This window comes from Poeciliopsis prolifica, unplaced genomic scaffold (assembly GCF_027474105.1).
Source record: "Poeciliopsis prolifica strain line A6 unplaced genomic scaffold, Auburn_PproV2 SCAFFOLD005, whole genome shotgun sequence".
NCBI lineage: Eukaryota > Metazoa > Chordata > Actinopteri > Cyprinodontiformes > Poeciliidae > Poeciliopsis > Poeciliopsis prolifica.
In genome coordinates, this window is record NW_026562380.1 from 17683539 (window position 1) to 17709411 (window position 25873).

The window sequence follows — 25873 nt, forward strand, 5'->3', positions numbered from 1 at the left end:
CAGCCTTTCATTTGAAATAGGTAGGATATTCAGATGAAGGAAGTGATCTTCTGGTTTCGCCATGGATATAAATTGTCCCAATGCTAAGCTAAGCATAACTCTTACAAAACAGCACATAGCACAAAGTAAAGGCTAAATTGCACACGAACCTTTCAGACAGCAGTGGTAGATGTTGCCCTTTGTTGAAGTTTAATCGTAAAAGGTCAGATAAATGAGTAAAACTATGAATAAATGACAGCGCATGCTCGCGCATCCCTTTACAATTATGAATGAACAGCATCTTGAACAAAAGCAATCACTTTCACAACATGTCACAAGTGAATTAAAAGAGATTGTCTTATTTAGGAGAGAAACGCTTGTTTCTTTTTATTTGTATGCCGAATCTAATATGAACCACAGACTTAAAACAGCGTTGTATCTGTTCTCCATCCTACTTGTGCACTTTACAGATTTTCAACACAAAATGCTGCCATAGTCAGACTTAATAAGTGGAAATGACAACTATAATCCAAAAAGAGTTTGAATGCCCTCAAAAACGCCTATTTATTGGGATCCCAAAGGTTAAAAGAGCCTAGGTCACTGGAAGCAAATAAGCAAAATAAGATTTAAGTAATAGCTGTGCTTCAGTGTTTTTTCTTTATTCTGATCCTGCTTCTAATTTTCCATAACAGCTTTCCTAAAAAAAAAAAAAAAAAAACAGAAAAAAGAAAGGAAGCAAACATAAACAGAGCGGAGTGACGAGCGCAACTTGGCCAGGAAGCCAAGCAAGCATTGAGGAGGACAAAATAGTTTTTGTCCTCCTCAATGCTAAGCCTCCAAATTAGCTCCTATCTGACAAAACACTGTGATTTAGCTTCTCGCCCGGCAACGACTCGCCGGCTTTCACCATTGTCTTTGAGTGATTCTGGCTGCGGTTCGACGGGTTGGACGAGGGAGGGAGAGCCGGAGTTAAGGAAGGCCTTCAGTGCGAAAAGCAATAACATGTTCTTTAAAAGAGCAGATGGAAAGTTTCTGCGCATCCTTCCCTCCCTTCCCCGAGCCTATCTTAATGATACGTCTTCTCCAAATATACAACTCCTTTCATGAGAGTTTCCACTCTCTGCAGAGCCCACAGCATCTGGGTGGAACTGTTTCTCCTTCCCCTTCTTCTTCTTTCTCCTGTCTGTGTCTTATCAACTGGAGCATGTGTCAGAGTGCTATGTGGGTCCATTATGGCCAGACAATGATTCGCTTTGCGGGTCAGCGTTGACGCATTCGCTCGGCCGGCCGCGCACATGCGAGAGCTCAGCCGTACGGACAGATGCACGTGTGGGTGGGTGGGTTGAGAGAGGTTTCGGTAACATCTCCCTGTCTGACCGTCTTCCTCCCAGGACGTCCTCAGACAAGAACAAGAGTGGGATGGACAGGGGCGTTGGGGCGTTGGGGGGAGCGAGAGAGAAATGCGGAAGGAGGAGATGTGGAAATGGATATGTGAAGCCCCAGGGTTTGACAAAGAGATAAGGGCATAAATATTCTGTCAGATCCCTATTTTAGTCCTCCTATCCCGTGTCCACCCCATAATCGAACTATTACTGGCTATGAAAATAGAAACACCACTGTACAAAATATATGTCAAACCAAAAAGACTCAACAAACAAACCTTAACCTGTAATGTCTGCATCAATCCAGACATTGGATAAAAAAAAAAAAAAAACTCCCTCTAGATCGGGTATCAGTGACGATGTTCCCCATCCATAACGGCGGACCTGCCTAAGCCTTTGGGATTTTTGGTACCCAAGTTGAAATCCAAAGACCTAAAATTGATTCATTGCTTATACTTAAATCAGGATGATTAGTTCGCATCTTGATTGCAACAAGAAGCAAAACAATTAAGCAGAAGACACGCTCAACACGAAGACACACTTCTAGGTTCCCTCGACGTTTTTAAACTCTCCTTTTATCTTTAGAGCAAAAGCAATTCCACATTTTATAGCTTGGTTTCTGAATAACTGGTAGATCATTTCAGATATATAATTAAAAACATGCACAACTACATTTTCCAAACACACCATCTCAGTGTGTGTATAATTACACCCTTGCGCATTCCCTTCTTAGCCATTAGGTGTTATCATTGCATTTTTTCTATTTAAAGCTGAGCTCCCCTAGCCTCTGCGCATCATGTTAAAAGCCTTGACACGCCACATTAGCGTTATAAAAAAGCATCCATTGAAATATGGGCGGAGGGAGGGGGGAATACCAAAGAGGAAAATCATATGTTGTCGCAATGTAGCGTCCCGTGGAAGCGAGGCCGTGACACTGCACAATCTGTGGATCGCAGACATGGGTCAATGGTATTTTAAGTCTGCTTACTTTTCCGGCAGACGGTTGGGTCTCGGCCACAAGGCGCGACGATGCAAAACAAAACAAAAAAGAACGGGAGAAAGAAAGAAATGGAACGATTCGCAGTAAACAACTTTTAATTAGAGCGCATCTTCGCTTCCAAAAAAGATTTTTAATTGCTGCAACCGTCCTGCCACGGGAAAAAAAAAAAAAAAAAAAAAAAAAAAAAGAAAACCTGGTGCTCACATGGCCGAATCCTCTGAGTCCGCCGCTTAAATCTCAATGGAAACTGAGCTGTCCATCAGGAATGCCTGACAGCTAATCCCGAGGCCTTTTGGCTGCATCATACCAAACTGCCTCACACGCACACACATATAAACTGTGGAGCCAGCTCCTGCCAGACATGTATGAGATTACTTTAAATATTTGGGGAAGCAAAGCGCTAACAAATATCCCGAAACCCCCGAGCGCGAGCGGACTTTAAAACCAGGCGTTCCGAACCGTAAGCTCGCGGCGTCTAAGCTACAGCAAGCCCCTTCGATTTCCCAATTTTCCTGCTCATTCAGTTGAAGTTTCACACTCGTGTTTGTTCACGCTGCTTCTGTGAGAGCGGCGCCATTTCAAATTCCTTTCGGTGTAGGTGGCAGCGACTGACATCCCTTTGACTTCATTAGGGAGCAGGGACCCGGCAACAAGGCGGGCTCTGGGAGGAAAGGGGGGGATTAAAGACAAAAAGAATAGAGTGAGCGTGAACAAAACAACAACAGAGCCAGGGAGGAAAAGAAACAAAGCAACCCTAACCTAATTTCCTCTGATTGGAGCTGCGCCGATCCGAAATCAAACTGTGGAAAACAGCTCCTCGGAGAGAGTTGAAACGACGACGGTGTGACTTAAAACTGGAATCTAAAATGTTTTAGCTAACTAATAAAAGCTCATGTTTAAAAAAAAAAAGATGAAAATGGGTTTTTTTTGTGTTTTTTTTATGGTGTTGGTCCATGGCAAATCAGCTCAAAGCCTCCATGAATAATTCACCATCCTCTTTTAAGGGGAAAATTTTGATATATGCACAAAAATTTGCAAAGTAACCCACTTTAAAAATGTTTTTGCCGTCAAACTCAATCGCCTTGTTGTTAAATGAAGACATGGCAGGTAAAAACCACTTGTTCTTCCACTTTTAATTCATTGAGCTTTTACTCATTACTGTGCTCTTGTGGCTTTAGGAATGAGGTAAATCTTGCAGGTAAAGCTGAAACCGTAGATGGGATTAATCGCCATCAATCAATTATTGAAATAGCCGACAACTACTTTAGTAATCCCAAGTTGCAGTATAGAGTAAAACGTATACATTTTGAACTGAAGTTTAAAGAGAATAGTCCGTAAATATGTTTTAGCTAAAACTCCTCAAGCGGCATCGGTTTAGCTTTACTAAGTGAATGCTACAATATTGCATTTTAAGTAATAAAATGTTGATTTTCGTACTTAAAAATGGATTGAATTGTTTGCTTATTTGTGTCTTTTAATGTGCTTCGAGTGGTAAAATCTGCAGGATGTGCTTTCCAGCTGATTTATCCTCACATTAACTGATTACTAAAGCGATTGTTAGCTGCCGCCCTACTTATTAACTTTATAGACAGAGTGAGAGGAATGTCATCTACTCTTTAATACAAAGTGGATTAGACAATTCACCTGCTTCTGCTTGAGGACAATAGATAATTAGTATCATTCAACACGGTCTGAGGGCTCAGTGACTGATGTTGGGAGGCCGCCATCACTGGAGCTGCTGCTCTGTCGTTTCAGGGCGTTATGATCCGACAGCCACCCGGTTGAGTGAGTTTCGAACCTATATATGGAAGCTTTTTAGCGTGCGCCAACGTGTTTCAGAGGAAGGTTTCTGCGTCTAAGGTATGTAAAGAATGAGCCCGGTCGACAAAAGGATCTTGTATTGTTTTGCTGGCGGTTGGATTGAGTGAGAGTTGAAGGCGTGCTTCATTAGTCCTCTCTACTCCAGCTCCAGGGAGGCTAAATTTATTAAGGGGGCCGGATGTTGCACAACACCTGCCGCTGCGCTTCCCTCTGTGCAATAAAGGAGAAAGGGAGTGCGGCGCGCTAGCTTGTGCTAGCGGTAACTGCTGCTCATTGGACTGAGGCTGATGAGCTGGGGCTAATTCAGGGGGTGATTATGTAGTTTGCTGGACCACTAAACCTCTTTAAGCCCGTAATTACTGCCTATTTGAGCAAGGGGGAGGCACTCCAAAGCGATCGGTACTTGCACCAAGCGGTGCGGAGAACAGCAGCCACAGCTGGAGGTGAGCTGCCTCGGGGCTGCCTGGGAATGAGGGGGTGTCTAAATGGGAGTAAGAGGAATCTACAAAGCCCCATCGCAGTCAGGTACCGCGGAAAGCTGAGAGAAAACAGTGGGATGCCCCTAAGACCACCAGCAAGCTCCGAGCAACAATGCTGGGAGCTAGCATTTTAGCCATGATTTCTAAGCCTAAACACAAATGTTCTCTTGATATACACAAACAATACGACGGGCTGGTAGGACAGGACTGTGCAGAAACTGCGTGCCATTACCGGGGAGTTCAATGCAACACAGGCTAAACAAAGGCACTTTGCAGTCTCCCTAATAGACCTACACGTCAAAGTAATTGAAGGATATGCCATCATGATGAGAGAATAAAAGCTTTTTTGAGACTCTTTGACGACGTACAATTGGGAAGCTCTCAGATCGCAGCTCTGCCACGAGGGAATTCATTTCACTTCACCTGACTTTCAAGGAAATCTGACTTTACGTAATGCCACCGAAATCCGATCTCTCAGAGGAAGCAATTTAGCGACCGGAGAACATTCTAATAACCTTGGCGATATTATTATGCCATTATAATAATTACCCTTTTGCCCCCAACGTTTTAATTAGAAACTCACCGTTGGCCCCCGCAGGGCTCGGTTAAAGGACTCGGAGTTGGGGAGTTGCTGGAATTAGGTAAAGGTATTTCGCAATTGCTGCCTTATGCTCTTTGAAGCAGCAAGTACAAAAAGACAGAAAGAGGTGATGCAGGCCTCTTACTGAAAGATGACGCTTTCGCACGCCTGCTCTCTTCCTCAGTCTTTCCCTAAGACCTCTGGTCTCCCAGAGAACATTTACCCCTCCCTCCTGCCTCCCTCTGACTCTACCACTTTGCTCTATATTTAGCATTTTGTTAACTGTCCATCTGGCTGCCACCTTTTCCTCCCCTGCTCCATTCCATCTCCATTTAACTCACCTCTTTGACAATTAGCTCCGATGTGCTCTGTACCCACAGTCTCTTTCAAACCAGACGGTTTCTCTCCATTCTCCTTATTCTGCTCCGTCCCTACCCTTCCTCATCTTGTGCAGCAAGCAGGCCTTCTCCATCAGTGCACCCCTTTTACAAATCAATGACTTAATCTGTCGTAACAAACAAGTGAGCAGCACCCTCGGCCTCGTTCTGCTCTCGAGAAGCAAGCGGGGTAACAAGACAAGAAAGCTAACAGCTGTTAAGCGCAAAATGCTTCAAACGGAGAAAAATAAATGTTGAAGTGGATGAAGTGGGAAGCTATTGCAAAGCCTGGGCTCTAAAAAGCTCCGGGAGAACGTTAAGACAATCAAGGGTGAGAAGCAAGACAAATAGGTGGCCATCGGTGCAGGGCTTCAGATATTTCTTCTCTCAGTTCGAGAGTCCAACTCCTCCACCATGAGTTATTGCTCGCCTGCGTTCACCTCCTGGTTCACTAGCCACGATTTGCCTCACTCCACTGGACACACAACCGATACACAAAAATCACACGAAAATGCACAAACATTGACATGCATACTTGGGCGTTTGGGTCGGTGTGTGTGACTGTGGCCCGTCACAATGACTCTTTGGGTCAGCTGGTCAAAACTACCAACCTATGGTCATGTTTCAAGCGACATTGACCTGTGTATTATGCACTTTTTCTGTGGTTTAAGTTACAAAATGTCAGTCATATTATTATATGACAAGAGTAGAAATTACAGTATACCAAGAGTTTGTCTATAAATATCTGCTGTCTTTACAGTCCCTTAAAAACAACAACAACAAAAGTATCATCGTTCAAAAATGCAAGCCAAGACAAACGAGCGTTGCGGAGAAATAAAAAAATGACGGAAAGTCATGGAAGAAAGGAGTGATGGGTGGGTGAAGTCAGAGAAGCAGAAGACTTGCATAAAAGATAGGAAGCCTGCATGGTCTTTCAGAAAGAAGTGTTTAGTCTGAGGCGGAGAAAGAGAGCAGGCGAAAGAGAGAGGGTTCACGCATGGCCGAGAATACAAGTGGGAGGAACTGAATTGATAAATTAGTTCAGCCAACGTGCAAACTGATTACCACAACAGCAGAGCCGGAGCATCTATCAAGCGCCGGCATGGAACGAGGCACAAAAGGCACACACACATTCAACTCCGCCTTAACAAAAGAGACATGAGGCTGACAGTTACAAATAATATAATAGCACGGACTGCATATGCAATCGCGTGCACACCCAACAAATGTATCTGGGGCAAGCTGCAGCAGTTGGCTGTAAGTAAAATGTACTGAGCTGCTGACTCCAGAGAGAAAACATCTACCCATCCTCTGGATTGCCAAACACACTCCAGTGGATAATGGCTAACAGCTACTGCTAATGTGATTTCACACCTAGCACAATTATTGTACAGTATGAATGGCTGAACAAACTCATGGGACACACTCAGAGGCTATGCTGTTCTGGTGGGAGGTAAACATAGGACTACCCATTATATTATATTATATTAGGGTGCTGGCCATTTTGCAACTTGGTCATTTTGTATGAGACTAAAAACAGAAGACATACCAATCAACAAAAAAGACATTATCGTTGACTTTTATTGGTACCTAGCACAAACTCAAGATATAATTACCACTGTTTTTTTTTACTTGGAACAAGAAGCCAGATATTATGCACTTCCATCTTTCAAGTTTCCAAGCCAAATTGAACGCCGCCTTAAAACAATATTTATCCCGATTCTACCACATGGCAAACTTGCCACACACTCTCCAATAAATTCCACAGCAATGGTGGGGAACTCCGCACCCTAACAAACAAAGGCATTCTTGTAGCACCTTTTTTAAAATATTGCGTATGGGTAGTGGGTTTAAATTTGCCTCCAAGTGTACGCTTTCAGTCGACTGCGTTTGCAGATTGCCGTAAACTGATTAGTGGGTTCCAAACCAAGAACTGTTTCGCATATCTGAGTTACTGAGCCTGTAGCCACACACACACACACACACACACACACACACACACACACACACACACACACACACACACACACATGCACGCACACACATGCTGCTCACATACAGCTGATAATGAAAAATAGAACTAGTGTGAAACACAGCTTCAGCATGAGGCCATCAATCTCTCTGACATACAACAATGAAACCACACACTGAACTGTTTCATAGTTTCCCCAACTGAGGTTATATGGGAGCTGGGAGGGGCGCAGGGGGGTAAGCAGAAGGAAAATGATGGCAAGAAGGGACACAACTGCGATGAATTACTTCTGGTGAAAATGACTTCTGTTGTAATCACGGTACTTGTAAGCCAACCAAACAACGGACTACTCTATTAATATTTTTGCAAGTTATGTACAATCTAAAAACAAGCTGCGTTTGAATATTCAAACTGAATCGGGACGTCGGGTCTGTTTAGCTTCGAGAGCCATTAGATCTCTTGATCCCTTCCAGCGCTACTGACCGACCTTGAGGGTCTGTAAAGTTCTCACGTTCTCAAGAAAACACACAAACCTGCCTCTTGACTAACGCCAGATCAGCTCACACACACACACACACACACACACACACACTCCCACACGCACAGGCAAATGTGCAAGCTCTCAGTCCAGATCTGCAGCAGACGTCTAGGAAAGAGTTCAAAGGTGACATGAATTAAAAGTTAACTGCCCTTGAGGGCTTTTAAATGGTGGGGTAAAACGATACAAGAAGCACAGAGGAGAGACTGGAAGAAAAAAAATGGAGTCAAGCATTCAGGGGAACGAAGAGTCACTTTATAAAGGGCTGGAACTTGCACCTATGTATTGCTCAAAGAAGTCACTTGAAATGTTGCGATAACGAGAATAACAGTAAGATAATAATCAAGCATTTACAGCAATATAATACTCATCTTACTCTGCTTTGAAGCGCTTCCTGCTTATGTTGCTAACTGTTTTGGAAAGTCTGTTTAATAATATTTTAATTTAATTGTCAAAGACAACAGCAGAAATAGATCCAGGTACAATGAGACCAAGATAGTACTTCAATGCAATGACAAAGTGCTTAAAACTAAAAATATATTAGCTAGTAAATCAAAGCTTAGATCAATTACACTTTCCCTTTGTCAAATACTGAAAAATCAGATATTTTCACTACTCGATAAAAGCATATCGGAGAAAAAAAAAGGTATATAACTGTACCACAATGTATTTTGATTCACTTTTTTTGAGTTTAACAAAAATCTCATAAAAGTTTGAGAGAAATACTTTCACAATTTAACAGAACTGATCTTGTAACTTCTTCATTTGCTGCTGGTTTCCAAATGACCAGATCTATTCAACAACTTCCAGCACATTTCCTTCTTTTGCATATCAAAGTCCTTAAAAAATCTAAACCAGTCAAAATCTCAATCAGCAGGTCAGACTTGGAAACAATACAAGCAAGATCTACTTGAAATGGTCTATAAACTGTTTTTTGTTAGATTGAAACAAGGTGGGAATGAAACCTCCCTGAAGACCTAAAAGTATGAACATCGCATCAATTTAAAAAAGACAAACTACAGAACGGGAGAAAAGATCTTATATAAACTTCTCCGGAAAGAGACATTAAAAAAGCCAATATCTCCAGAAGCCAACATTTATCTTATGAGTTGCAAACCTGCGCCATGTGTGAGTCGCTCTGTTACCTACTGTATGGCTCTGCCCATCTGCTCATCTACTCAACCATCCATCACTCCATCCATCAATCACGACACAGATGGCCTTTCAGGAGCCTCTGTCAAGACTGATGAGATCTCTCTGCCCCAGCCACACCATTATGCCTACCCCACCCTGAACCCTCTTTCTGAACCCCCCATTACCCCACACAATGCACTCACACCTCCTGCTCCCCACACCTTGACCAAATGGACTCTGCCGTCTTGAGCCTGTTGGCAAAGCAAAGTCTTAAGATTTGGATACATGTGAATGTTTTTCACAAAAGGGTTGGAGAATCGCAGAGTGTTTTTCCGTGAGGGTCACTCCAAGAAAAGAAGCCTCCGAAGAAAGCTCTCTGTTCGTAGGTCCCTGGGGCCTGTCAAGACGGATAATTGATGATGTTTTCATTACAAGGTGTGGGGTAATGTGGGGGCTGGGGCACAACATGTGTGTGTGTGTGTGTGTGTGTGTGTGTGTGTGTGTTAGTGGGGGTGGGCAGGTTGACTCAGCTGCCGCCTTTTTGACACCGACCACTCCTCCGATCGGTACGGACAAGTCATTGCTTCCAAACTCCCTTGCACAAACACACCCGGGCGATTCGCATAAGCATTTGCACAAACACCGAGCGGCAAACCCCCACCGGCAGACGCACACAAACACACAGCCCAGAGCTGGTTCCTTTCTGAAGATAAAGTCTCTAAAAGCAAATAAAGGCGCTCGTTTCTCCGTTCTGTCGCGGTGTCACGCCAGGGCTTCGGCAGATCCGTCCATCTGCCTGTCTGACGTCTCTCTAGGCCTCTTTGAAATCATCATGCAGTGGCGCCAAAGCTTCTGACTGCCACTTAGATTAAATTAGGCCTTAATCCGAGACACCAGCCTTCAAATTACTGTACAGTATCAAGACGGACTTCGTGCCTTCATTGTCTTTTATGAATAAATGAATGAAAACACATAAATAGTCAGCTGATGTTTCTCCTTTCAAGTCCGCTTAATGATGCCTCTTCAAAAGATATTAACAAGGCATCCTTGTGGCTTTGACTTTTAGTTGCAATTATGTTTTATGAGAAACCTTATTTCTGTGGCGGATAGATAAGATAAACAACAATCACAAGACAAGAATGTCAAAAATATGACCAAAAAAAAAAAAATACTGTTCTGGATTGGGTTCAGGCATTGTATCTTTTTCAAAATTTCTCCATGTTCCTTGTTCCTCCTTATCAGTACAACTGAGTAGAAGAGATGAAAGTGGGCAGGAGTAACCCTCTGATCTCGGTTTGAAAACACAACCAGAGGGACAAAAACTTTCTCAGAAACTTTCTCGAGTCAGCCAATGCGTCCGGGTAGCCAAGGCCGACCCGGGCACTGACACGTCCAGGTTTTAGCAATAAACAGCCCAAAAATAATGGCGTAGGAGGCAACTGTGAACTCTGACCTTAGAGCTTTTTTTCTCCCAAAATCACTGTTTAGTGGACGGTCTCTAGTATGTGGTTTCTGTTCTCCAAACTTCCAGGAACTAATGTGTTTTGCAGTAAAGAGTAACAACATGCAGCAGATTTCCAGACTGATCAAAACGTTCTGATCGCCTGAATGTGGTTTGAGGATCTGATTAGGTCCTTTAGCAACCGGTGAGAATCTATGTTCACTTCAACCCTTCATCATTTCATACCTTTGTCCTTTGGTCGTTTTGTACATCATAGATACATGATTTAATTTTTGATATCAGCCATTGTAAAAATTGGTACTAACATCAATCGCAACTATCTATCATTCCCTCATAGTACATTGTCAAATAATTTGTTTGTCTGACATACAAAGCCCTCAGAAAGTAATGGTTAACTTTACTTCTGTGTGACAGTTTAGCATTTTTCTTACTATTCCCATAATTCACAAAGATACTGAAGGTTGAAAATCTGATCCAGAAAGTTTATATGTGTACAAAATGTACATTGGCAAAGGTACAGATTGACCTAGAGCCGAGTCAAGGTCTTGTGTGATTCAACCAGCCAGCCAGCTTCAGTTTCTGCTGGACTGGACTCCATGCCATCTGCTAATGCAATATAGTCTAAATTGTACAAACACGTTTTGGAAAAACCAGAAGAAAAAAAAAGTCTGTCTTTTGTCAATCACACAAGGACAGGACGACCATCGCTGTCTTTCAGTCATACATCATATTGGGTATTTTAATAAGGGCTAATTGACAACTAATATCATCTTTAGGCAGAACACAAGTCAAACAAGGACAATTCACAACAACACATAAAGAATCTAATCTCACTTGCCCTTGTGGAGCGCTTTCTGATGGCCACAAAGTGCGAACTGATATCCGTTCAGTTCAGCCCACATTCTTCCAATCATACAGTCCGATTTAGGGTCCAATTATACCCGATCACTGTTATCTTAACAGTCAACTTCAATTGATCATATATTATCAGCTGGTAAAAACAGTTGACAAACAGGTCTCTCCTCTTGAGCAAGCACGTGGTGACAGTGGAGAAGTGCAGCTATTCTGTTCTAAGAGGAAAACACATTCAGCTGAACCTGGATCTGCCGCAGCCCGCTGGGGGATGTCCCAGCACTTTTCTCTACAGCTGCTGGCTTGGAGTTTGTGTTATTGTTTATTTTACTCAAAAGATTCTTATCGAATCTGATACTATTTTGGCTTCCCTAAGAAAAAACGTTCTACATTAGCGAGGAGGAAAAGCACGTTCGAACACGTTTTACTACAGACCGGTTTCTTTTTAAACGGCATTAATTGGAATTTATCATGACAACGATACCCAAAACTCTTACCGTGACGAGAAACTGATCTCGATAAATGATAAACGATACAATAAATGCCCAATCCGACATCCATCCATCGCACACGACAACCAGGCTTCTGGCCTCGTCTAACGGTGCAGAAATGAATTATATCACTTTTCACACCTGTTTCTGCTCAACACCCCCCGGGCCACCCTGCACCCCCGACAAGCACACGCTGCTTTGTTGAAGAAAAAAAGAAATCCAAGAGGGGTAGGGGGGGGAATGCTCCCCCAGCTCGGCTACATCTGCGTACACTAGCACTTAAATTATCCTCTAATTGTATTAACTGCAGATTATGCCTTCCAGTTGGATCTTTTTTATGCTCGCTCCCTCTTCGCGTTTTACACATTTGAAGGAAAGACAGGGGAGGGAGTCGGGAGGGGGAAGCAGAGGCAACTCATTGAGGGTTTGCGGGTTGGCTTCTTTTATGAGCTGCGATCATGGCTGCCCCTCGTTACTCTGCATATGTGTACAAATAAGAGGGGAGGAGAGCCAGGATGTGAGTGTGTTAGCGATAATGTGTATAAAAGTGTGCGAATACACCAATGCGGGACACTTCAAATGCCAAACTTATGCTGCACACGCGCGCACCCCCATGAACCCGAACGAGGCAGCGATCTAAATGGGAGTACGGTCGGTGTGTGCAGCACACGCAGGCGGGGGTGAATTCCATCTAATTACTCCATCACATAATTTCACAAATTGCCTTTTCATAGGGGAGTGGAGAGCAGAGCGTGGGGCGCATTGGGGATTTGAGGCCTGAGCTTTCATTTACTACTCATTCCTTGTTAAATTAAACAAGAAAATACCATTTGGGTGGAGGGAGGGCGCAGGTTAGGTGGGGCAGACGGAACCAGACCCCACAGTGGGGAGGAGGGACTGTGGAATTTCTGAAAAACTTGCGTGTGACACTGTAAATACATAAATATGAGCTGAACAAGTGCAAAATTACTATCAACAATCTATAGCTATTCTCGCTGAATCACAAAGTTGATTTCTCTGGTCAGGTGTGCACAGACAGTCAACTCAGTTAATTAAAGCAGCAGTATTACATGTTTTCCAGGCACATAGAGTCATTTTAACTACGTTCACTTCAGTTATAAAAAATGTTATACATGAAATGTGACTTATTATTTATTAACCCAACATTTTTACCAGCATTTCACTGAGAAGCAGCTGCTATAATGAGCTCAGCAGATGCATGAGCTCATCCACCAGGTGTTTGCTAATTGCTGCGAGCTAGTCTGGAGGGGAGTGGGGGGGGGGGGGGGGGGGGGGGGGGGTTCTCTGTGAGGACAAAGTTTGGAAGTTTGGAAACCGTCCTGACGGTGAAGCTATGTCCACCCAGGCATTTTGAACAGCTAAATGGTGGACATTATTTCTCAAACATGCATTCAAAATTTCAAATCAACATTTTAGATATGCTTCTGATAAGGGAATTACTTCATAACAGCTCAAAAAAATGGATTTGACACAATACTGCCCCTTTAACGTGTTTGTAATTAGCCAAAATGGCTATTATTCATCTCCCTGGACAATGAATCATTTGTCTTACTAAAAACAAAAATTAACCAAACAGGGGTAAAAATGACTTAACTACATAAATATTATCAATAAATATGATCAACACAAAAGAAAAAAAACACAATTATGATAAAAAGAATAAGAAATATCACAATGTGATGAGCAGACAAGTGGAAAAAGGCCTTTCCCCGTTTCTCTCTTTTATTACGCCCTCCTACCCGGTTTACAGCTGCATGTCAAGCTGGCAGCAGACTGCATGCCTTGGCCATCGTTGACAGCCGGTTAACGCTAATGTTTTGTAGTCGCTCCAAGCCAGAGCAGCCAAATTCTTGCGCTGAACCCGTCCCACAAGCATTGTCAACAACATATGAGCTCATTGGGTGTGTTGGAGAGAACTCAGAGTTGCAAACGTTGTCATCATCGCAAATTCAATACTGCTGCAGCGAATCTCAGATGGAAGCGTGTTTTCTCCCAGTCAGACGAGCAGCTCATGAGGACAACAACAATCTTGGGAATTAAATGATTTTTTTTCCCCCACTGTTGAGGCAGGAAACAATCTTTACCTTTCCCTGGAAAAGTAGCTGATGAACACCTATGGTGAATGAAATGAGCGACTTTAACGCAACAGTGAAACAACAGCTGTGTGAATGCCACCTACCCCTTACCCTGCTGGTGCACTCATAGCCCCATTTTGCCACCCACCTTCCCTTTCCGCTTCGATACAATGGGAACTCCCCCGAGGGTCCAGTTGTGAGGGCGACTAACATATAATACACTGAAGTTTGGGATCTAAACTTCGACTGTAGTTCTTGCTGTTTTTCCTACTACTCTGTCAAACTTAAGCCTCAATTTAAGACTCAACAATAAGCCTTCGATGGGGATAATGTACTTTTACACAGCATTTTCAGGTAAATGCCATAATTGAAAAGGCCAACTGGTCTTTTCAAATGAGGGTAGTCTCAAAGAATGATTAGTACGATCAGATGGGATCTACAATACTGACCGACTATGTGTGTAAAAAGCCTTGATATAAATATTTCATTTTGATCCTACCCTAGCTGCCATTGCCGCTAGTTACATTGCATTTGCTATTCATTACAAATGTTCGCAAAACTTTGTTAATGTTCTGCTAATGTTGAAAAACAACTTTGCAATTGAGTTGTTTCCAGCAGGAAGAAGAAACGCAATTAAAGTCACACGTCTTGACTCTGTTAGTCATTTAAGACATGCCTTGACATGATTCGTCATGTACTCCCTGTCATCTTCGTCATTTCCATCAGTAGTAACATCCAGTTGTTGATTGTGTACCCAGGTGATGCGAAACGCGTGTTTCCATTGCAGTTTTGCAAAGACGCAAATTTCGATAGGGCCTAAAAACCATCTCGTCCTCACAGAAAAAACATCAGGATTATTTTTCACAAAATTGCCGTTTCCGTTAAGTAAATTTATTTCTGTCATTCCAATTAGAGCAATATTACAGTTAATGGAATCACAGCTACTGAAGCACTTAGGAAACATAGGTAATATTTACTGTGGGAAAAAAAAATCTAACTATAAGGCGAAATGACACAGCTATTGGTATCTGCTTTGTAAAATCACCTTTTCCAGGAGGAAATCTCTTAGCGCTGTTTTGTAGCATCTCCCAAGGTTAACGACCTTGCATGTTTTGCTAACTCTCACGAGGCTCCTAGGAGCTCTGGAATAGACCAGCATCATGCATCCTCCACCTTACCTAACAGTTGTACAGTTCTACATATCCGTCAGATCAGATCCATTAACCTCATCAATCTTTGTCTCATCTGATCAAAGCTATACAATTCCAGCTAAATTCCCTGTAAAGTTCCTCAAACTCCACCAATTCACAGGAAAAGCTTTCTTTTTCTTTTCTTTTTCTGGCATCACTATCAAACAACCGGTTGACATGTAGTTAGTTAATGGTTGCTATGGAGACCGGGTGACCCCCAGGATGCCTGGACTCGCTTGACTCGTCTTCCGACTTCTCCACTGAGTGTTAGAGATGTGTCATCATTCTCACTCTGCTCGCTGGTAAGATAAATACGGGTCTAGCCTGGAGCCCAGTGGCTGAAAGAACCATAATAAAAGGAGAACAAAAAGTCCTGGCTTGCTTTTAAACAGTCGCTATAAAGCTCTGATCAGCTTTTAAAAAAAAAGAAAAAAGAAAAAGGTATTATATAAAATAAAGAAAGGCTTCAGTTACATTTCGTGACCTTGTTAAGAACAGCTGGGATTTTTTTCCCTCTACTAACTAAATACACTCAACATAAAAGTTGGATTTTTTTTGTTTTTTGTTTCAGCGAAATGATGCCGCTGCCACAAGAGATGGATGTAGCTCTTCTGATTTCTTCCAGTTTGTGCCGTAAAGAAGCTCACCCGTTATATCCAATGTTTGCCAGTCCGTGTGCACGGCTTGTTTCCTCTCTCTCTCTCTTTTGCTCGTGAGAAGGAGAGTTTCATGGGTCCTCCCTTATCCCCCTCTTCTGCTGAAGCTCATATCCTACCAACTGTGTGTGTGTGTGTGTGTGTGTGTGCGCTACAAACATCTTCTCCCTTTGGCCCTGTAGGGTTTGGGGTGTGCAATTAGAGATCAGAAAATGGAGAGTAGGAGGTTGCAAAAGTAAAAAATAAATAAATAAATTAAAAAATTGCCAAAAATGTTTCGTTTGACAACGCGTCACATGCCGCTGTACGCAGACATTAAAGACTGCAATATCCACGATCTTCCGCATCCTCCTGTTTGGTCTGTGCAGTCCAAAGCCGAGAGCCACTCGGCCGAACCGTATCATGTTCCCCACAAACTCCTGAGGTCTGCAGATTGCAAGCGACGCAGAGTTAGGAAAGCACTTCTAAGACATCTTTCCTTGGAACGGCTCTTAGAGGAAATGTTGATAAAGCCTCTAAATGGCCAAACACTTTCCAGCTCCTCTATTTGCTCCTTTAAACTTTGAAATCCAGTGCAATTTGGTTTAATGTAAACTGAAAGTTTTGTTAAATGCCAGGTTATATTTCACTGAGACATTCGCTGAAGAAGCATCAGGAGCAGATTCATTGCTTTTGGCCATTTTTAAAAGAATTAATTTGATCGGAAATACCATTTATTTTTTCAAAAATATTTTTATAAGATCCAGAAAAGATGGATGCAAAAACAATCTGGATTTCATCAACTCCCGAAAAATTATTGGTGTTGCTTTGACATCTTATTGCAGTTCTCATTTACAACAGTAGTAGCCAGCGGGGAGAAAATCAGCCACATTTCAACAAGTGTTAGCAGAAGAAGAGCATACAGGAAGTAAGTCAATGTGTGACTCCATCAGGGCAGGGTGTAAGAGATAATCTACAGTAGCTTCGTAAGTTTATAAGACATCTTGCAGCAAATGATTTGTCTGAGGACAAACCTCTCCATCTAAAACAAACTGTGCTTGCAGACTGTTGTGGTGTACTTCCTGTTTGGCGAAGATGACTCATGCCATAAGCGACAATCCTACAAAAATAGATATGGGCACACGAGGCTGAAACAACATCTAGCGAGGTAAAAGTACACTCTGTTTAGCATGGCATTACCAGTCATTTCTGATAATCCTCCAGACTGCGAGAGAACCAGAAAGAACGAGCTATTCATCAGATAACAGGAAGGCTGAACGGTGATTTTGACTTTTGTCTCTCATGGAACATGTTGGGTATGGAAATATCGGCAGCCTTTTGGAAATCTCAGAGCTAAGGTGAAGGCCCTCAGCATACTTCATCCAAAGTGCCGAAATCGTTTCGCTCAAAGAGGGACATCCACCTGCCAAACTCAACAGCAGGCCCGGGTCGAACTATGTCGACCGAGCTTTGTGCAAAGTGTTGTGTGATTGGTCAGAAGTTTGTTGCTGACCAATGTTGAGGAACGTTTTTTTCTGAAGTGGTGAGGGATTATGTATTTTTGGATAATTTTTCGTGAAATAACTCGTAATGCTAGCTGTGCTAATCGCTACTGTAGGATCCTAAGGATGGTTTACAATGTGAACTCTAATGAGCATTTTCTTTCTTTGAAATTAATATCAGTTTATTACAATAAACTGATAATTGAGGTCAAATTTGACCAAAACCTGAAATCAGAAATCTGCTGAATTCTGAAAGGTACACTTAGAGCTGCTTTTCGATATTTAAAACGTATTTCAGTTCTAGTGTTAAACATTCATAAGAATTTATTGATCTCGGAGAATGTGTCCTTGCTTTATAATGGCGTAACCTTTGTATTACTTAAAAACGGTGTCAAAATCATAATATTATTCTTTATCGCAATAACATCTGGGATAATTTACCGTCCAGCAAAATGTACTGGTTTTATGACAGGTTTTATGTTCGCCTCTAAATAAAGGAACAGAACCTAACAGTATACCTGAAGAGACGAATGCTTCTATAATGATCAGATCTGATGAAAATATATCCAGACATTAATTTTTAAATCTCGGTCAGCTGGAGTGAGCACAACTCCTGGAAAGAAGCTACATCTGAACAGCAGCGAGGAGCTTATTTTGATCTAATAAATCTCCCTGTAAACCTAGGCCTAATTCTATCACCCGCAAAATAACATTAGCTTCCACCAAACTATTTGTGTCAGTCTCAAACGATGAGTGGATTTCCTGCTAATTGAGGGAAAGCAAAAGCCAAAGCCACTGGCCTTTCGCGGCGTCTCTTGCATTTTGCTAACTAATGTAACGAGGTTCTATGTAAAGAGGTTCTTCAGCCTGCCTGCACAAACTTGCCCGGGGTGCCTCTGCTTCTGCTTCTGCCTCATTCAGCTTCAGCAGATGATCAGAGATTCTCTCCAACATTACAGAGGTCTCCTGTCTTTGAAGTGTTCGCCGTGCAAACTGGGAATGCGCGCCAAGTGGTGGATGGTGTGTGTGTGTGTTTCAGGTGCGCGAAACACTGGCAGCACAGAGCTGGCGAGACACGGGGGAAGAAAGCTGTAGGATCACACGTGACGTCAGACAACGTATTGTTGGGCTGAACTCACCGTTAGGTGTTGGAAGAGCCACGCTCTCATGATGTTGGTGGCCACCTTAGGAAAAATCCCTCTCTTCTTGTTGTGCTTCTTCTCCTTGTCCGGGTCGTCGTCGTCGCCCGTGCTCGGCGAAGCCACGCTGTTGTCCAGGCCGTCACCTGTGACATGACGGGGGGAAACAGGAAGAGACAGCTCCCATCAGACGCCAGGGAAGTTTGTTTGCTTCCTGCAGCCGCCGCGTCTTTCGGGTTCAAAGGGAATAAATGTGATTTCGGAGAAAAAAGGGAACTCTGGAGGTTCTTTGTGTCGGACGGGGTGTGGAGCCGTCGACAATGGCTGGCAGAGAATGGCTAAATGCATTCACTTTTAATACATTTATAAATAAACCCCAGCCTTTTCATTTTTCTCCCTGAAAACACAGTAAGCGCTTGCATCCTTTCGTGAGGAAAAGAGAGACGGGGGGGTCATGGGGGGAGAGAAAGCGGAGCACAAAGGAGTTGTAAGGTTGCATTTCCCCACTCTCCCATCCAAGCCCGCGCAGAATTGAAAATGACAGAGAGATTTAGTCTTTATTATCCTGAGGGGGAAATAGTTATTGAAGCGTCGCCCTGGCGCATTCTGCCATTTTACCTGGGGTGGAAAGAGTAACACGGCACTACAAAAGGCAAGGTTGCGAGGACGTGGGAGGGGGGGAAATGAAAGGAAAATAGATGGGAAGCACAAACAGCGCTAACAAAGCTAGCTGCTTTTCATAACAATAGCATCATGGCTGCTTACAGCAACCTGTAGGGCTTAGATAAGACTCTATTAAGGCCAGTTAACCTCACCTAAGGGGGTACAGTGAGACAGCTCAGAGTATCTGAGCGTTGAAAGAAAAAGGCTCCACAGGCCTTTAACTCTTCAACACGAACGCACACGCTTGCATTCAACGACGCCCAATTACTGTACGGATTCCATACAGCTCCGGCTGGAGAGAAAGTGGCTCTTAATAGCCTAATTGTTGTTTTCATTATTTGAAAAAAAAAAAAGAAAGAAAACGTGAGCCGCCCTGAATGAAGATAATAATCATTAAAGAAACATGAGGCGAGGTAAACAAGTGGCATCCTCAAATGCGGAGGTATTCTGGCGCCAAACAACCCGACTTTTGTCCCACAATGCCTCCCTCGCCTGGAAGAGAGAATTTGGAGGAAAAAAAAAATTATATATATATATGTATGAACCACAGAAGCAGTCACAGAATTGGATTCTGTTATTTATTGATTACACGCTAAGCACTTCCAAAGCATCTCGGTTTCTTCACTGTGGCAAGAGTTGAGTTCACCGACTTCCATAGGGGGACACCCGGCACCTTTACAAAAAAAACACAAAAAAACCCCCAAGATCCAGGTTCATTGATAATTAATGGCGATGTTGGCGCTAATCCGGTTGGAGATTACTTTTTTCCAGTCTGCCACATCAATGGAATAATCAAGGGCCTAAAACCCGGGCCTTTGCTCCCCATTACCTCAGGCAAAAGAATTCCTGAAAGCATGCCTGGAGGGCACCTGAATTATACACGCCATTAGGAGAGAGAGCCTCTCAACAAACCAAACGAAACAACACGCTCGGCCAGCTCTCCCTCTCCCTCTCCGACTGTGCTGGCAGAAGGAGATACATATGCACACATATTGAAGGCTTTCTAATGAACCTCATGTGGAAGTGGAGGTGACGGCATGAGGGGAGGGGGGCAGGGCAGAAACAAGAGCTGGCTTGGCATTGATGCAAACACCACCTACTGCGCATTGATAATGCACATATGAAGATCAAGCGCGTGCTTGGCTCAGGCTAATGTAGCACAACCAGTGGCTAAAGCAATGGAGAGTCAATCATCTGGTCATTACACTTTACCAAAATTCACCACGTGGCTTTAGGACTGCTTCAAATTAATTTACTCTTTATTTTCGAGAGTTTCTAATGTCTGTCAAAACACACAGTGTGAACCGGAAGTGATCCGCACCGCTGGACCGCCATCTTGGTAGGAAAGTGCAGCACAAAGTAACAGACGAACCGTGGCTTCAACACCAACAAAGGTATGGCAATGGCTGTCATCTACTTGCATTGTTCATTAATTGGATTGTTGTCATAGCAACAAAATAGCAACTGCTGTGACCGTTGATTAGGAATGCCTACCAAAATGGCTGCTGCAAAGTTCCCAAAAGTGTTATGTCACGTGAGAACTATGTAATGGCAGAGGAACGTTTTCTAGTAAGGTACATTAAGGTTTGAACAAGTTCTGGTTTAAAGTCACTGAACACCTGCAGTGCTCCACATTTCTCTCTGTTTCGCTGTTGAGAAATATTTCCAGTGGTTTCATCAGTCACTGTGTGTGAGAGACTGGCTAACAGAGGAAAACAGTCTGACTATATCATCAGCTGATAACAGTTTGTTATACTTGTGTTACTCTACGAATAACAGAGCAAAGAAGTGTATAATTTGGGGAAATCACATGTTTAGTGTAAAACGTGTACACAGTTTAAAGGGCGTAATTGTGCTTAAGTCAAAGTAACGAATCAAAATAAAAGGAGATATAAGAAAAAAAAAAAAGCACCGATACTCTGTACAGGTAATATTGATGCAACCTCAGGCGTCAACAGAGTTTATATATTTGGTCTGTATATTTTCTGTGTTTCTAGATGTTTAGTAGAAGTCCAGATGCAGAAATGTTTTAGGTTTGCTTGTCAAGCTTAGACTGGTCAGATTAGGATCACAACGTCTTAATAGACGATGAGCCACAATCTCAAAATAAAAATAAACAATAAGCAATTCCTCTTTATTTCATGCAACGGCGGCGGCAAAAAGATTATTCATTTACTTCTTCGTCAGTCTGAGATGATGTTTTTATTTGTTCTTATAATTCTGCATAATACAGTATATCAGTATTTGACAACTCTAGATCGCCTTTTATCGTGTCGATGTCAACTTTAAAACAATATTAGATCGTGTAACCCCTATTCTCAAATTTATCAGCCCGGTGTGTCACATGAAAACCATTTCGATGTGAACACCGTTTCCACCGGGCAGTTTATTGTGCGACACCGACTATGCGGGCCCTTTTACTGAGCGCTTCAACAGGTTGCTTCTTAGGTAATATTATATACATATACAAATTCAAATATGGCTCCCTTTATATATTAGCTCAGTGAGTTCATCTCTCTCTTTACATGGGTGTTTTTTTTTTTTTTTAAGCAATTTCTCAGGTTCATTGGGAGCACTTCCTTCCGCTGTCATCTTGTGGGTGTCATATGTGCCAGTTTTATGGACTGATATTTTAACACTGTTTTGGACCTAAACAAAATGTATATTGGTCTAAATCAGGGCTATGCATAAAGTGAAGAATGATTCATGCATAAATCATGTCTCTGTGTAGCCACAATGTTGAAATCCCAAACATTTCTCCATTGCTTTGTGGGCTGCCATCTGTTAAAGAAATTACATCATATTTTACTTTACGACCAAATATGTCACAAAACTGTGGACTTTTACTTGAGGTCAACAAACCAGGAGAACCTCATGACAAGAAAACTGTTGTTTTTTTTTTGTTTTTTTATTGAACAATCAATCGCAATTGTTCAGCAGCTGATCCATTAATTGATTAACAAGACTTTTCAGCCCCGCGCTCACCAAGCAGGCACACATTGAGCACATTATGCAGCGTCTCAGCCTTTCTCTGTCCTGGAAACACACTCACATTGCAAGCTTCAATTACATCATTAGCCTAGGACAAGCACCGTCTGAGCCCTGTGAGTGAGTTCAGCTTTTTCTTCCTACTGTTTCAGGGCAAAAGAAATACGCCCGCCCCTCGTACCCCCCGCCGCCGCCTCCCTTCCCAGCTGCCTGCTGGAAAAAGACGGGTGAGCCGAGTCGGGGCCCTGTAATCTAAGACCAGATTTTCATTGGAAGCAAATGCTTTCAATCCGTCGTAAAGACCGGCTCATGTTCAGCAAAGCCTACAATAACAAACCCAGGGGCTCGTCCCATGCGAGTTGAGAAAACAGAAGCAAACGGCCGGAGAACCGCCTCGGAGCGGGATCGAACGAGCGCCAAAGCTAAGGGGAGAAGGTGAGGTACGACGAGAAGAAAGGAAAGAAGGCGAATGTTTAGAAAATACAACAACGGGAAAAAAAAATCATTCACTATCAACATTCTTCTTCCTTTTTCTCCGCTTTTTATCACCTGCAACCCAAAACAGACGGGGAATTGCTAACACATTCCTATCCTTTACACTTCTAAGTCTGACCTATGGACTTCTACTTTCCCTAGAAGGGGGACAAGCATCCAATAGGTCAGACTTAGAAGTGTACATTTACTTTACCTAGAAGGGAAGAAAGAGGCAGAAGGCCGTCGGTTTTATTGGCATTTCCATTTTCAGTGCAATTTGATACCAATCACCTCCACGAGGTCTGGGGCTAATTTCTGCTTTTTCTCTGCCTCCGAGCACGAGGGAAGCAACGGGGAAGAGAAAAGGGCCGAGCCTGGAAAGGTGCTGAAGCCGTTGTTTCGGCAGCCATGCCGAGGAAATGTCAACGGTGCTACAGCAGCCTGTCAAGCAGACAGAGGCTACACAACGGAGCGGAAAACAAAGGCGAGATAAAGGGTGAAACGGCGCAAGGAAGGACGGGGATGGAGATGGAGGGAAACGGGAGCGAAACGTGCAAACTCAAGACACTCATGGAGGCAACGAAGGGGGAGGAAATAATGAGTAGGAAACGGTGCAGGGGAGTTAATCAGATGAAAAAAAAAACAACAACAAGGAGCAGTCCGCATTATTTATCTCGATCCGACATCTGAGACAGAAAAAAAAAACACAGATTCAGAAAGCCTCTCCTAAACTAAACACAACTGATAAAAATGACTAACACAAATACAAGGTGACAGTCTTGATTCTGGACAATAAAATATGAGTATATATAACTTGGTTTTAACAGATTATTGTTCTGAATCCGCTCAAAACTCGTCTTGATGCAACACACGGCTGCGAAGCAGACTTCATTATTTTAATGCTCGTCAAATCGTGTCTCCAGTTCATCTTGAATACATCATACGGAATAACAAGCAAGATGATGTGAAGCAATGCCAGAATATCAGAGAATAACACATACACTCTAAGCTTAAACTGGGCGTGCTCAGTAGACCAGATCAATTATCTAATCTGAACTTGGATGTGACATTATTCATAGCAATGTACGACGCAATAACAAAACACTACGATATCCATTTGGGGGAAGCAGGACTTCATCTGGTGAAGTAAGTCTAAGCGATTATCCAGAAGGTGAGCACCAGAAATGTTCCAGACTTTTATTTTGGTGAAGCATAAAAGGGAGTTCTTCTCTGTTTGGTTGACCGAGTCGACTACAAAGAAAGCTATTTGAAGACACTCAGTTCCAAAAGCGCCTCAGATGTCTCCACTACGTTTTAATGTTAGCGACATTTTGCTAACCTTGCTGAAGAAGAGACTGTCAGAGACCAATGCAAACCATTTGTAAGCACTGTGAACTGTTAGCTGCTACCAGGGCTAAAGCGAGCATTTCCCTCAATGTTCCTCGTTAGAACTGAAATAAGAGACTTTTCCGGGGTTTTATAATAAGTAAAATGATACAGTGCTGTTTCTGTTTGTCTAAATAATAGGATTATGAAGTTTTAAGTCTATTTCTAAATATTCCACAAATCTTGTTTGGCTTCTTTGAACTCAGAATATCTCAACTTCTGAATCAATTAATGTTATGCTTGAATGAACAAACTTTGGAAAATTATTTATTTATTAATTTTTTTACTTATTCACATTTCTCATGAGAAAAATAAATGAAACAAAACAGTAAAATAGTCTTTGGGAGGTTCGGTCCACCCGCTGTGCGTCAGTCCCTTTTTAACAGCGGTTCAGTTGGGTCAGAAAGCTAGCCAGGCAGCTGATGAGCAGCTCATTCAATAAAACACTCAGTTACTCTTCATGCACAGTCTGCCAGCCTTACTAAGGGCCTCAGCAGGCTGTAACCCTGGGTTGCATGCACTCCGCGTGGGGAAGCTAACCTAGCAAGCTGCAGTCTCCACACAAGAAAAAGCCACAGGCACAGCTCTGGGCCTGCCCCACATGATTGGCCATGACAACGTCTTCGCAACTAGTTAGAGGAGGGACCGAGAGGGGGGGGGGGCTAGGGGGGTCACGGGATGGACGGGAGGGGGGGGGGATCAATGCTGGGAGGAGGGGGTCCATGTTTGTCTGTGAAGAATGTATGCATGCATAGATGTGCAGTCGTCTGTATGTGCGTGCATCCTTCTGCCTCTCCCCATGAATGTGTGTTTCCAACCACACAGGGTCTGCCTGCGTGCAGGCGTGTGTGTGCTCGCGCGCATGCGTGTGTGCGGCAATTAGGAGCAGGCCACTGACTGGAAGGAGCCAGGGGCAGTTGAAATGCCCCGGGGCCAACCAAGGGAAGGAATATTTTATCAGTCCCCTCACAGGGTGTATACAGACACAATCCCAGTCATGTTTACTGTGAGCGAAGAGACAATGATGTGAAAAATTTGCTTTGCTTCCTTCGTTCATTACAAGGCTTGTTAGCATTAGCTAAACCAACGCATTCTTCTGTGTTCAGCTTCAATTGGTCGTTTTCTGTGTCCTTCTCAACCCTGCCCTCCCCTCCTTCTTTCTACTTCATTACTGTCATGTCTCCTCCTCCACTCCATCTGCTGGCTCGGCGTTTCGGGTTTAAAGAAGTGGTTGGAACAGTTCAGAGCAAAGTACTCTCTCACCCGAGTATATGAACTCGCTTGTTGCCCTCATTCGCTCCAGATCCAGATTAGTTGGTCTCTGATAGTCTCAGAGGGACCAGAGCTACCGTCAAACAACTCCATCTTCAAACGCCGATGCACCTTTAAACGGTCGTCACTTAATGCCGCGGGCCAATGAGAACTTAACACGAGACTGATGTGAGGGCTGGTGAACGAACCAGTGAGAAATATTAAGAGAAAGCGAAGCATGGAAATGCAGTTTAGTATTTTTGGATTGAATTGAAACACTTCCAGTCAGGGCACCTATCTAATTGGTAAGTAAGGCATTATAGTTGGGTCATGTCAATTGGGTAATGCTGTTAAGCCATCCTGAAAAATACTGTGGAATATGGTGTTACTGTTTGCCTTGAAAGGGTTGTAATGTCGTATAAGTGAACATCATTATGGGTTTTTTATGGCCTTCTAACAGATTTTCTGCCTTGGCAGCATTT

At 43.0% G+C, this 25873-nt stretch overlaps 1 protein-coding gene across 1 annotated transcript in view; it reads right to left on the reverse strand.

The window, feature by feature from the left end:
- The window catches only part of LOC129359851 (homeobox protein Meis1), a 102804-nt gene that overhangs the window by 33094 nt on the left and 43837 nt on the right, over positions 1-25873 (reverse strand). The window contains exon 8 of the mRNA XM_055029777.1: positions 18630-18775. Coding sequence (XP_054885752.1) covers positions 18630-18775 — 146 coding nt within the window. The remainder of the gene's footprint in view (positions 1-18629; positions 18776-25873) is intronic.